We start from the raw sequence: 13,382 nt of genomic DNA, 5'->3' as shown, positions 1-13,382 counted from the left end.
AAACTCCCGACCTCAAGTGATCCACCTGCCTCAGCCTCCCAAAGTGCTGGGATTACAGGTGTGAGCCACCACACCCAGCCTTAAAGTTGTTGTTAAAGCTTCTTGCCCTCAGAGCTGAAAAGGGAATCACTTGTAACAATCTACAAGTCTGAATATCACCTTCTGTCCCAAATAACAGGGACTGGTAGCTCCTGACATAATCTATCTCCCAACTGCCTTATCAAGCTGGGACTATGAGCTGGTTGTGGGATGGTGATTTGAATCAAAGGGCCCACGATCCTGCATTGAACCTATTTACCTTCCTTCCACCTCTTCCAGAGACGTGCGGGTCCGGGTGGTTGAAGAATGCAAGGTGGTAGGTGGTGTGTTGGGTAGCACTGGGCTCTTTTCGCTCATGCCAGTAGCCCTAGGAGCTGGTGGTACCAGGCCAGGCACTAGACAAAAAAGAGGATTGGAGTGGGCCACTGGAACCACAAACCTCTACATATGGCCCAAGAGTAGCAGCTGGAGAACTTGACAAAACAATCTTTTAGCTGCCCTAGTCCCAGGCACCTTCATTAGTAGCCCTTCTTAATACTATAAATAAAAAGGAGTTGGATTCAATAATAATAGCTGTGGATGGGACAGCTGGCTCACCAGTCAGGAAGAGAGAGTGATGCACAGGCCACTGATGATCCCACAGCAGGGACCTGGGAATCAAGAGACCTGAATTCTGTTCTCGCAAATGCCAGAGGGCAGACAAACCCACGTTTGAGCAATTCCCAAAACCCAAGCAGACTGCTACCAATCACTCCACTAATAAGACCTTCTTTATGAGGATCCCACCCAGAAGGACAGATCAGACCAGGATCAGAGGCTGCTGACCCTCAGCCCTTCCAGGGGCTCTGCTGAGTGGCTCCAGCCGTACAGTCCAACTCACCAAGGGAGCAGGGCCGGCTATCAGGTTCGTCTGGACAGGCACATACGAAGTCCGAGGCTCTGGCAAAGCAGAGGTGGGTGCAGCCACCATTGTTCACGCCACAGGCATTGGTCCCTGGAGGCAAAGTAGATGAATGTCTTATCTGGGACAGAATCAGGTCTCCCAATTTAAGGCTTCTCAAAAACAGAGGAAGTCCAGGATTACCCTACTCCCAGGGACAGGGGAGCAGGAGAGATACAACCGTGAGGGAGTAAAAAGGTCTAAGCGTTTAAAATGTGAACCAAGAAGCTCTCTTGTGGCCCTGACTGTCTTGGTCCCTAACAGTCATTGGGTTGACCGACCAATGCCACAGATGTTAAGGAAGCAGGCTCGGTACCCGGGAGCCCACCTGTCTGCCGCTGAGGGGAAACCGCGATGATATCCATGAGTCCTTCCACATTCGCCAGCACTGTCTCCTTGTTCCGGCCTGAGTATTTGTCAACACGCTGGATTGACTTGGTCTGCCAGTCTGTCCAGTAGATCCACCTGTCTTGCTACTCAACAGGGGAAGCCCAAAAACAGTAAATATTATTCAGCAAGCAGACTCCTTCCTGTACAGCTTCTGTGCCTCACCATGTGCCACTGCCTCTGCTGAAATGCCCTCTTCATCTCTTCCTCATTTCTGTGCATCGCCAGACATGACATTGTCAAGGAAATCTCCCCAAATCCATATCGACTTCACCATTCTCTCCTCTATACAGTTCTGCACCTTGTAGTCACTTGCCCAAGTGCATTTTTACACTCAAGCAATTTGTTTACTGGTCTGTCCATCCTACCAGTTTAGTTCTTCAAGGACAAGAATGTGTTCTATTCATCTCTGAATTTCTAGCACCTAACACTCAATCCCCATTTAGTTGATTGAATGACTCCCTCTCTAGCAAGTAAGAGGAAATTTGAAGGTTCCTACAGGTTCCTGTTCCTCTGGGCCCTTTGCTCAGAGCACTGACCCAAATCCTGTGCTTGCTTCTGTAGGCAGCTTTCTTCTAATGCAATGATGGTGAAATTCTCAACCAAGGGGAGGGAGGGGCAATGAAGGTGTTCTCATCCCCATCCAAGGGTATATATCAGAAACTGGGGAAACCTGTAGACTGAAAAACCTATATGCAGTATTACCCTGTAGTTTTACATTTAGAATGTGAAAAAAACAGACTATCATTAAGTAAAACCAGATAAAATCTTTTTGGCTAGGTCAGGTGCGGTGGCTCATGCCTGTAATCCCAGCACTTTAGGAGGCCAAGGCAGGTGATCACGAGGTCAGGAGTTCGAAACCAGCCTGACCAACATGGTGAAACCCTGTCTCTACTAAAAATATAAAAATTAGCCAGGCACGCACCTGTAATCCCAGCTACTGGGGAGGCTGAGGCAGGAGAATCACTTGAACCCAGGAGGTGGAGGCTGCAGTGAGCCGAGATCGCACCACTGCACTCCAGCCTGGGTGACAGAGCGAGACTCCATCTCAAAAAAAAAAAATTCGCCAGGTGTGGTGGCGCATGCCTGTAATCCCAGCTACTCGGGAGGCTGAGGCGGGAGGCTGAGGCAGGAGAATTGCTTGAATCTAGGAAGCGGAGGTTGCAGTGAGCTGAGATCACACCACCGCACTTCAGCCTGGGCGACACAGCAAGACTCCATCTTAACAACAACAACAACAAAAAACGCTTTTTGGCTAGTAGGACATAATATAGAATACAGACAGAGTTGATAATATTTGGCAAAAAAGGATCAAATTTATTTCTCTTTCTCTTCTTTCCTTTCTTCTTTCCTTTCTCTCTCTCTCTCTCTCTCTCTCTGCTCTCTCTCCTCCCTGAGATAGCATCTTGCTCTGTTGCCCAAGTTGGAGCACAGTGGTACAAATGTAGCTCACTGCAGCTCGACCTCCTGGGCTCAAGCGATCCTCCTGCCTCAGCCTCCTGAGTAGCTGAGACTACAGGTGTGTACCACCACACCTGGCTAATTTAACAAAAAATTTTATAGAGATAGGGTCTCGCCATGTTGCCCAGTCTGGTCTCAAACTCCTGGGCTCAAGTGATACTCTGACCTCAGCCAGAGTGCTGGGATTACAGGCATAAGCCACTACACCTGGCCAAGATTTTTAAATGATTGAGAATTCCTGTTTTGACCTCAGGCTTGGTAGATCTTCTTTTCCTTGCCCAAATTATTTTTTGTGTTAGAACTCAAAAGTGACAGCTAATAATAATTAAAATGGGTAGCGATAACATGCATGTGGTGCTTACTGTGTGCCAGGTACTATGCTAATGCTTTGTGTCTATTTCAGGAGGATACTATTATTAGACTGATTTATTTTATAGATAACTGAAGCTGAGAGAGGTTCAGTCACTCCAGTTCAGAGTTACAGAGTTATTTAATAATACAGATAGAACTTGAACCCAGGTACCTGGCAAATTGATGGTACTCATTAAATACTTACAAACTGGCTAGATGCCTCCAAACTCTGGCTTTTAGCCACTCCACCCTGTTGCCACTAAGTGAGCTCCCTATGCCCAGATGCTGGGACCGCAGCATTAGGACTAACTGGGGAACTTGTCAAAATGTATTTTACTGTGCCCAGCCTTCATGAAGCAGCTTCTCTATAATCTCTACAGTCAGGGCCTAGGAACCTGCATTTTAACAAGCACCACATCGGATTCTGCATACCACCCTTTGAGAGCCACTCCTTTGAATACTAGAACATGGGAATGGCAAGATAAGAGTAGCAGGGCACTCGGTGGCCCTACCAACCTACCAAGGCTTCAGGGCACAGGAAAAATCCCTAAAATGAGCTTCAATAGTATGTCTGTTCAGTAGCAGCTACAGCTGAGACTGCTGACTTAGAACCCCAAAGAAACATCCCAGTCAAGGAGGTTTAGTTACCTCTCTCCTGAGCCAGTACCTGTGTGAGGGCAAAGGGGTGGGACACATGGCTGACCAAGACCTGCCGCAGTTTCCCGCTGAGGTCAGCACTCTCGATCCGGTCCAGATGCGCATCCACCCAGTAGATCCTGTGAAGAAAAGAGTGGCTGCTCCAAACGCTTACTGGGGAGCCCAGCTCTTCCCCCTAAGAACCTATCTGTCCCCTCCTGAGCTGACTGGCAGATGCTATGAGAACTCAAGAAGCACCCTTGATGAGGGGTCATTGTGAGTCCCAAAGCTGAAGAGGGGAGCTGGTGGTTCATGAGTGGGGAGGTCAGGGCTGCTCTGGGGAGGCGTAGAAAGTCTAGTGACCTCAGAGGAACCACCACCCAGCCTCATCTTCAGGAATTTGATTGTCCTTTGACTCCTACCCAAGAATCAAAGCCCGATTTCTTACAAATGGTCTTTAAGAAGAGAGCTCAGTCGGCTGGGCATGGTGGCTCACGCTTGTAATCCTAGCACTTTGGGAGGCCGAGGCGGGGGATCACTTGAGGTCAGGAGTTCGAGATCAGCCTGGCCAACATGGTGAAACCCCATCTGCTAAAATACAAAAATTAGCCAGGTGTGGTGACACGTGCCTGTAATCCTAGCTATTCGGGAGGCTGCGGCACGAGAATCGCTTAAATCCAGGAGGTGGAGGTTGCCGTGAGCCAAGATCGTGCGACTGCACTCCAGCCTGGGCAAAAGAGTGAGACTCTGTCTCACAAAAAAAAAAAAAAAGGAAGTGAGCTCAGTCTACATGGACCTCGCTGAAGTTAAAAGAAGGCATTCTGCCACCTTTCCAGAAGTCTTGGATTCCCTTCCCCTTCTTTTGGATCAGAAGGGGGCACAGACTGCTTCAGAGCCCCTTCCCCCTGCCCTTAGCATTTCTTATCTAGACAAGGAGTTGTACATTCCGGAGCCTGGGTCGGGCATGGTGGCTCACGCCTGAAATCCCAGCACTTTGGGAAGCCAAGGCAGTAGGATTGCTTGAGTCCGGGAGTTCGAGACCAGCCTGGGCAACATAGCAAGATGCTGTCTCTACCAAAAATTTAGAAATTAGCTGGGCATGGTGGCATGTGACTATAGTCCCTGCTACTTGAGAGGCTGAGGTGAGAAGATGGCTGAGCCAGGGAGGTTCAGGCTGCAGAGAGCTGTGACTGCGCCACTGCACTCCAGCCTGGGCAACAGAGAAGATGCTGTCTCAAGAACAAAGTTCCAGAGCCTGACGGGATCAGGATTTGTTATATTATAACAGATGTAAGAATCAGCCCTTAAATGAGTAGGGGTGTGAGACCCGTGGTCCAGCCAGAAGACACGCTCTGCCAAAGGCACTCAAATGAGGAACGTGTAAACCAGCCAAACAAAACCCACATGAGGGTTGAGGGCTGGATTTAGCAGTGGCTGCTCTAAGAATACATTCCCTCATCCTTCTCAATGCTTCCTCTTCCCCACATACCAAGAAGCTTTCTATCTTTTCATTTTTCCAACGTTAATCTCAACCATTCTCTCTTCTGCCCACCCGATTTCCGGGAGGCTGTTTGGTGCAAGACTCCCACCTGCGGGTATCATAGTCCAGGGTAAGGCCATTGGGCCAACCCAGGTCTGTGTTGATGAGGACCTTCCGCTCAGAACCATCCAGGTTTGCCCGTTCGATCTTGGCAATGTGGCCCCAGTCTGTCCAGAAGAGGTACCTGAGACACAACAGTGCCATCATCATCAAGGCATGGGAAGACAGCACCCAGAGGTTGAGAGAACACAGAGGACCCACTAACACCATCTTTCCACCCAGCCCTTCTTCCCTGGATCTCTATTCTGCTGGCCATAAACTTACCCCTTCCTGGGGAAAACAGCAATGGCCCGGGGCTCATCCAGGCTATTGTTAATCAGCACTTTGCGGCAGGAACCATCCAGCCTGGACGCCTCAATGGTATTTCGACCTGTGTCTGTCCAGTACAGGTTCCTGGCCACCCAGTCCACTGCCAGCCCGTCAGTGGTCTTCAGCCCTCGCCCGATCACTGTCTCCATGTTGCTGCCATTCAGGTCTGCTCGCCTTGGGGAGAGCCCAGTGTTGGATGAGCAACCAGACTGACCCAGAATAGAGTAGAACTCCTTTAACCCATGTTCCCATAACTGGACCCCACCGAACTGTAAGCTCCACAGGGACAGAGACCAAGTATCTATGAGTACGTTCCTCAGCACCCAGCATGATAGATGCTCAATAAAATAATTGCAGAATGAATGAACCAGTTCTTAGGAGGACACAGTATTTCCTGCTAACTGGAAATAGTGGTGGTTGCCAGGGGATGTCTTGCTAGAAGACTAGTTTATCATTCCCCACATACCTTTGGGAAGAGACAAGGATGCTAGGTGGTAATTATAAGAAACGCAGATTTGTCAAAACCTACCTGTGCATTTTTTAAAAGTTAAAAACAATTTTAAATACGAGTAGATATGAGGTTTCATTATGTTTCCTAGGCTGGTCTTGAACTCCTGGGCTCAAGCAGTCTTCCCGCCTTGGCCTCCCAAAGTGCTGGGATTACAGCCGCGAGCTACCACGCCAGACCCTAACTGTGCACTTTTGTAGAGGCCCTATGGGCAGGAGGGAACTCTACCTCAGAATGGGGAGCATGTCACTGTCACCTAGGGGACTTCCCTAAACTGCATATGCCCACCTGTCCCCAGCTTGAGATTCTAATACATCCCTTGGGGAGAGCAAAGGGGAATGTTCCCTGTTCCTCCACGTGAGGATCTCTGCCATGGTAAACCACTCTTTCTGGTGGCAGGACATCATATTCCTAAGCTGTGTTAGGGCACAAATTTAAAGAATAAAAATAAAACAACGAAAAAATAAAAAACAACAGCTTTGTAAACCACCATAAGCCTTGGTGTTTGGCTGGGGCTCCTTGTTTTTTTTTTTTTTTTTTTTTTGAGACGGAGTCTCGCTCTATCGCCCAGGCTGGAGTGCAGTGGCGCCTCCGGTTCACCCTTCTTCTGCCTCACCTTCGTACTGGGCTACAGGTCCCGCCACCACCCCGATTTTTTGTTTCACCGTGGTCTCGATCTCCCGACCTCGTGATCCGCCCGCCTCGGCCTCCCAAAGTGCTGGGATTACAAGCGTGAGCCACCGCGCCCGGCCTGGCTGGGGCTCCTTTACTGCAATACAGATACTGGTTATATGGCCTACTCATTAGTAAGTCCTAGGGGATTCCTGGAGCTCCCTCAGGGCACAGTGGTAGGTGTGAAAGGCTCCAGGTCCCCACCCTGACTTTACCTGTTTTTTTGTTGTTGTTTGTTTTACATACTAGGCTTCATATCATCTCTAAACAAACGAAAGTTTGAAACTCTGCTCTAAGTGACAACGCTACAAAGTGAACAAGTCAAAAGTGCCGAATCACTCGTCCATTCAGCGGTCAGAACATAACCTCACCCATGGGCGACCAGAAGCAAATCTGTGTCCTCTGGAGGTTTCGGTGTTGCTCATACCTGATAACATCCAGGAACACGTCTGTGTAATAGACCTTTCCGTCCACGCTGTCATAGTCCAGGGAGATGACATTGTTGAGCTCAGGAACAGGGACGTGCACATCGGTGTGGTCACTGGTGTCCAGTGAGATACGCCGGATGGAGCCACGGCTGGAGAAGAGCAGGTAGGTCTCAGGAGAGGGATCACAGGTCTTCCCATCTCCCTTCAGCTGGATGCCAGTGGGGCAGGCACAGGAGAAGCCAGAAGGCCGAGGCAAGCAGAGGTGGGAGCAGCCGCCGTTTCTCGGGCCGCACTTGTTAAAACCTGGTGATGAGAAGCACAAGTGTTCACACCTAGCCTGGAACATCATCTGAATCTTACAAAGGTGCTTGTGGCTGACTCTTTGCTGTTCTAGGTCACAGGATTCAGTGCCTGGCGGGGTGAGGTAGAAGGAGGGTCTGCAGGAGAATCTCCAGGAGTCCTTTGAAGGTGACAGCTATAGTACCAGCCATACCCAGAGAGAACACAGCCCAATCTGGAAGGGAGCTTAAACAGGTCACCGTCTTTCTGGCTGTAAAGGAGCTCTGTGCTGTGGATATATCTCTGATGTTGAGATGGCCCCAGAAAGCCAGAGGCTCTGACTCACAGCCCCAGCCCTCTGACTCTCACCTAATGGCTGTGCCCGGTCCACAGCCTGGATGTCCATGAGGCCTGGCAGGTTGGACCTCACGAGGATGACATTGCTGCCAGTACCCTTGTCAGCACGGTGGATGCTCCGGGTCTGCCAGTCAGTCCAGTAGATATAGGAATCGAGCAGGGTGAGGCCATATGGGTGCTGCACCGGTGACACCAATGTATGCCGATTGGCACCATTCAGGTCAGCAGCCTCAATTCGCTGCAGAGGAAGGAGAGGGTGGGGGGTGGTGATCAGCAGATTGGGAACTCTCCATGGAGATCCTAGGCAGGCCTTTCCCATCTTCCCAGGCTCCTGGGAAGCAGCAGGGGCACGGCTGTCACCTCGGTGTGGGCATCGGCCCATAGCAGTTGGGAGCTGGTCTTGTCCACAGTCAGTCCATTGGGCCATCCTAGGTTGTTGTTGATGAGCACCGCGCGGTCTGAGCCATCCATTCCGGACCGCTCTAACTTGGCATTCTCCCCCCAGTCTGTCCAGTACATAAACCTGAGTGAGGAAGAATATTAGCTATATTAGCTAGTTATTTCAGCAGCTACCACATACCATGTATACTTAACAGTATGTCAGATACACTTGAGTACTTATAGTATGTCAGGCAAAATTTTTGCTTGACAAAATACTTTGCAAAATACTTCATGTGCATTATCTCAATCTTCATAAGGGCCACACGGTATGTATTTTCACTACCACCTCCATTTAATAGATAGGTAAGGAAGCTGAGAATTAGAGAGGTTAAAGACTGGACCCAAGTGATACAGCTAATACATGATGAAAACATTTCAATCCTGGTCTTCTGATTCCAAGGCTCACGCTTTTAACTTCTACACTGTACTGTCACCCTGTGGGAAGCCACAAGAGAGTGGAAGAGCCCCAGGGAGGTCACCTTGTTCCTGTGATGCAAGCTTGCTCTCCGCTACCCACCTTCACCCCATCTAAACCCCAGCTGAGCTGGTCCCCCGCACGACCCAGTGCGATACAGCCAGCTCTCACCCCATCTCATGGTACAGTACGATGGCCCGGGGACTGTCCAGGTTCTGCCACACCAACACTTTCCGCATGGACCCGTCCAGGTTGCCCACTTCAATCCGGTTTGTTCCCGTGTCTGTCCAGTACACTTTCCGGCCAATGGCATCCACCGCGAGCCCATCTGTGGTCTGTAGCCCTGTGGGAAGTCAAAAGAGCACACTGGCTCCTGTTTTAAAACAGATGGGCTATTTCCCCAGCCCTGTTGCCAGACAGGTGGTCCCTGAGCTGGGAGGAAGGCCCACCTGTGGTGATGATGTCCTCGTGCTGTGAGCCATCCAGGTTGGCACGGCTGATCCTGTGCAGTGTACTGTCAGACCAGTACACTTTTCCTGGAGAGGGAAAGCTTGGCTCAACCTAGACTCTCACCCCCTACAATGGGACACACACAGCTGATTCGTGTCTTGAAACACCAGAGCATGTCAGAGAGCTCTGGAGCTTCTGGCAGCGGAAATCAAGGAAAATGCAGAAATATCACAGCAGGATAGCTCTTGGCAGAGATGGAGAGAAGAGGGCCCCAAACCATGCTCTCATAACCGAAGAGAAAGTGCTAGAGAGACAGGGACAGGGGCTATGCCAGAGGGAATGGGGAACAAACACCCTGGCTCTTGGCGGGAGACAAAGGTGGTGGGAGAGGAAGGACAGTAATGGCTGAAGGGCCGGGACAGAAGGCCAGGTGGGAAGGGAGGGCCACACAGACCTTCCTGGGGGTCTACTCCGATGGCAATGGTGTTCTTCATGGTGATGTTGATTGGTACCACCACATCAGCAAAGTAAGGGATGTCCAGGGAGACCATGCGAATGTCTATCCTCCTGGCGAAGATGAGGAAACTGTTCATGCCTGCCAGGTGGAGAGCAGGGAAGAGGATCACTCGAGCACAGCCATTAAATGGATTCGGAGTCAGGCAAACTGAAACGCATGCCCTGTCCCTGCTGGTTTCTAGCTATGTTATTCTAGGCGAGTTATTTAAATTATTATTTTTTGAGACAGGGTCTTGCTGCGTTGCCCAGGCTGGAGTGCAATGGCATGATCATGGCTCACTGCAGCCTCGGCCTCTTGAGCTCAAGCGATCCTCCCACCTCAGCCCCTGAGTAGCTGGGACTACAGGCACACACCACCATGCCCAGCTAATTTTTGTCTTTTTTTGTAGAGATGGGGTTTCATCATATTGCCCAGGCTGGTCCGAAACTCCTGGGCTCAAGCACCTGCCCACCTCAGCCTCCCAAAGGGCTGGGATTACAGGCATGAGCCACCACGCTCAGCCTAAATTATTAAGCCTCAGTTTTCTTATCTATAAAATGGGGACAATAGGGTGGCTGTAAGGGTTAAAAGATCATGTACATAAAGCACTTACCATTAGGTCTCACACATATTCATAAATAATGCCTCTTTATTCATATTATGAAAGTGGCTCTCTTTGAAGGACCCTTTACCATGAAGATTAAGAAAGAGAAAAAAAGAAAGGGAATAAAGGGACCCCAGGGGGCTTTACTCACAACCTGAAAGGCACAGTTCACAGCTCCTTTCTCAAATTCCCAGGGAGGTTAGAGTTCAAATGCAGCCTACCCTGCAGCATCTCCTAGGGAGAAACCTTGACTTCCAAAATCTGGGTAGCCAGGTACTGCTTCTGGGACCCTCCAATAAGGTTGTCACATAGGTTGTGCACTCACAAAAGTGGCACATCTAAGGGGGAGGGTACTGTGACATTGTAGACATCATACATTTCTGTTTTTATTATACCAATTTTGGCCAGTTAGAAGTGTTTTTTTTTTTTTTTTTCGAGACAGAGTCTCACTCTGTCACCCAGGCTGGAGTGCAGTGGCGTGATCTCTGCTCACTGCAACCTCTGCCTCCGGGGTTCAAGCGATTCTTCTGCCTCCCAAGTAGCTGGGATTACACGCCACCATGCCTGGCTAATTTTTGTATTTTCAGTAGAGACGAGGCTTCACCATTTTGGCCAGGTTGGTCTTGAACTCCTGACCTCTAGTGATTTGCCTGCCTTGGCCTCCCAAAGTGCTGGGATTAGAGGCGTGAGCCACCGTGCCCGGCCAGAAGTGTCTTATTCCAACCAAATCAGTATATTATGACAATGTACTAAGAGGTGAGAGGAGAGTGTCTTGAGAAAGGAGCATCTTTATCTAATATGCATGAAGACATCATAAGAACTAGTTGGACCCTGCCTCCAGTCCTTTCTACTTGCTCCCCAGGGCCTCTCCCCAGGCCCCTCCCCTTTTCTAAAAGCCGTGAGTCTCTCCCCTGGGCCTCTAGAAGCAGCAGGACTCATGGTTTCTCAGACCACATTGGAGCCCGTCTGCAAGGAAGGAAGAGAGCCATTGCCCCCTCCCAGACAGGCTGTATCTAGATCTGTGATGCCTTCACTCACCTGGTGAGCAGGTCTTGCCATCAGACAGCAGGTTGATGCCTGTGGGGCAGGTACAGCTGAATCCGCTTGGATTTGGGGACCTAAGACACAGGTGGCTACAGCCACCATTCTCCACAGCACATGGTGTAGACACTGGGTAGAGAGGAGGGGACGTTCAATGGGGAGAGCTAGGGCATAGGAGGGCCACGGAAAAGCCAATGCGAGCCAAGGGCTGCTCACCTGGGGGCCGGCGGCGGTGGAAGACATGGATGTCCATTAGGTTCTCCAGGTTCTCCTGCAGAGTCTCCCGGTCCAGCCCTGTCAGCCTATCAGCGCTCTGTATACTCTTGGTCTGCCAGTCAGTCCAATAGATGCGCTCTCCATAGAGGGTCAGCCCAAATGGGTGGGGGAGCTGGCTTCCGATCAGCACCTGCCAGGGCCCCGACACTGTGTCATCTTCAACAAAGTCTGACAGTACAGAGCAGTGGCAAGGAGCTCACTGTGGACTCAGAAAGCAGCTCTCCCACTAATACCTACCGTGTGACCTCCAGTAAGAGCTGCTTATAAAATCTCTCTGAGCCTTGCTCTATCAATCTGTGACTTGATCGTGCCTGGCTCTAAGGGTCGTGTGATGGTTTTATTGGAAGATGTTGGAAGTCATCTGTTACTCACATCATCTCGAAGTATCTCTGCACAAATTACTTATTAAGTACAAAATAAAAACATAGCAACTTTACAGTGGACACTACCTTAACCATACAATGGCAGTAAGTATCACAATAATGGAACAGGCCAACACCTGTGTCTACTGATGAGCCACACTGAGAACTCAAGGACATGACTTCACTTAGTGTAGTATTCCTGCTGCACATGCACACTCTGTATTCCTGCTGCAAATGCACACTCTGAATCCAATCACAAGGAAACATTAGATAAATCCAAATTGAGAGACGTTATAAAAAATAACTGGCCTTTACTCTTTAAAAATGCAAATGTCCACTTTGGGAGGTCCAGGCGGGCAGATCACCTAAGGTCAGGAGTTCGAGACTAGCCTGGCCAACATGGTGAAACCCTGTCTCCACTAAAAATACAAAAATTAGCTGGGCATGGTAGCGGGTGCCTATAATCCCAGCTACTTGGGAGGCTGAGGCAGGAGAATTGCTTGAACCCGGGAGGCAGAGGTTGCAGTGAGCTGAGATCGCGCCATTGCACTCCAGTCTGGGTGACAGAGCAAGACTCTTGTCTCAAAACAAAACAAACGAACAAAAAATGCAAATGTCAAGAAAGTCACAGAAAAGCTGGGGAAATGTTCCAGATTAGAGAGTAAAGAGACTAGATTAGCTGGGCCCAGTGGTGCACAGCTCCAGCTACTCAGGAGCCTCAGATGGGGGATCACCTGAGTCCAGGTCAGCATGGGCAACACACCAAGACTGCAGTCTCAAAAAAAAAAAAAAAGCTATGTGTGGTGGCTCATGCCTATAAACCCAACACTTTGGGAGGTCAAGGCAGGAGGATTGCTTGAGCCTAGGAGTTCAAGACTAGCCTAGACAACAAAGTGAGACCCCCATCTCTACAAAAAATAAAAAAAATCAGCCAAGTGGCCTCAAACCCGTAGGCTCCTGAGTAGCTAGGGTGCAGTAGTAGGTGCCTGTGGTCCCAGCTACGCGGGAGGATCCCTTGGGCCCAGGAGGTCGCAGTTACAGTGGGCCATGTTTGTGGCACTGCACTCCTGCCTGGGCCACAGAGTGAGTGTCTAAAAATAAATAAATAAATACAAATTAAAGGAGACATAATCACTAAACACAATGGGTGATCCTGATTGGATCCTAGATGAACAAAGAAAAAAAGTGGGGTGGGAGGAGCTATAAAGGACATCGCTGAGGCAATTGGTAGTGAAATTGAGCAAGGACTATGATTAGACAGTAATATTGGGCCGGGCATGGTGGCTCACGCCTGTAATCCCAACACTTTGGGAGGCTGAGGCAGAAGGAT

At 49.8% G+C, this 13,382-nt stretch overlaps 1 protein-coding gene across 2 annotated transcripts in view; it reads right to left on the bottom strand.

Moving 5' to 3' along the window:
* The window catches only part of LRP4 (LDL receptor related protein 4), a 59,128-nt gene that overhangs the window by 9,567 nt on the left and 36,179 nt on the right, over nucleotides 1–13,382 (bottom strand). Inside the window, exons 21-34 of one of the 2 annotated variants that reach the window (XM_032166054.2) lie at nucleotides 11,631–11,820; nucleotides 11,412–11,543; nucleotides 9,728–9,868; nucleotides 9,273–9,359; nucleotides 8,995–9,166; nucleotides 8,328–8,490; nucleotides 7,980–8,205; nucleotides 7,331–7,634; nucleotides 5,679–5,897; nucleotides 5,404–5,538; nucleotides 3,846–3,954; nucleotides 1,308–1,452; nucleotides 920–1,033; nucleotides 299–434 (exon numbers count right to left, since the gene is read on the bottom strand). In XM_032166054.2, the coding sequence (XP_032021945.1) occupies nucleotides 299–434; nucleotides 920–1,033; nucleotides 1,308–1,452; nucleotides 3,846–3,954; nucleotides 5,404–5,538; nucleotides 5,679–5,897; nucleotides 7,331–7,634; nucleotides 7,980–8,205; nucleotides 8,328–8,490; nucleotides 8,995–9,166; nucleotides 9,273–9,359; nucleotides 9,728–9,868; nucleotides 11,412–11,543; nucleotides 11,631–11,820 (2,273 nt within the window). The remainder of the gene's footprint in view (nucleotides 1–298; nucleotides 435–919; nucleotides 1,034–1,307; nucleotides 1,453–3,845; nucleotides 3,955–5,403; nucleotides 5,539–5,678; nucleotides 5,898–7,330; nucleotides 7,635–7,979; nucleotides 8,206–8,327; nucleotides 8,491–8,994; nucleotides 9,167–9,272; nucleotides 9,360–9,727; nucleotides 9,869–11,411; nucleotides 11,544–11,630; nucleotides 11,821–13,382) is intronic. The other variant, XM_058424552.1, reaches the window with a different exon arrangement.

Source organism: Hylobates moloch, unplaced genomic scaffold (assembly GCF_009828535.3).
Source record: "Hylobates moloch isolate HMO894 unplaced genomic scaffold, HMol_V3 SCAFFOLD_11, whole genome shotgun sequence".
NCBI lineage: Eukaryota > Metazoa > Chordata > Mammalia > Primates > Hylobatidae > Hylobates > Hylobates moloch.
This window is presented reverse-complemented; position numbering and strand designations above follow the sequence as displayed.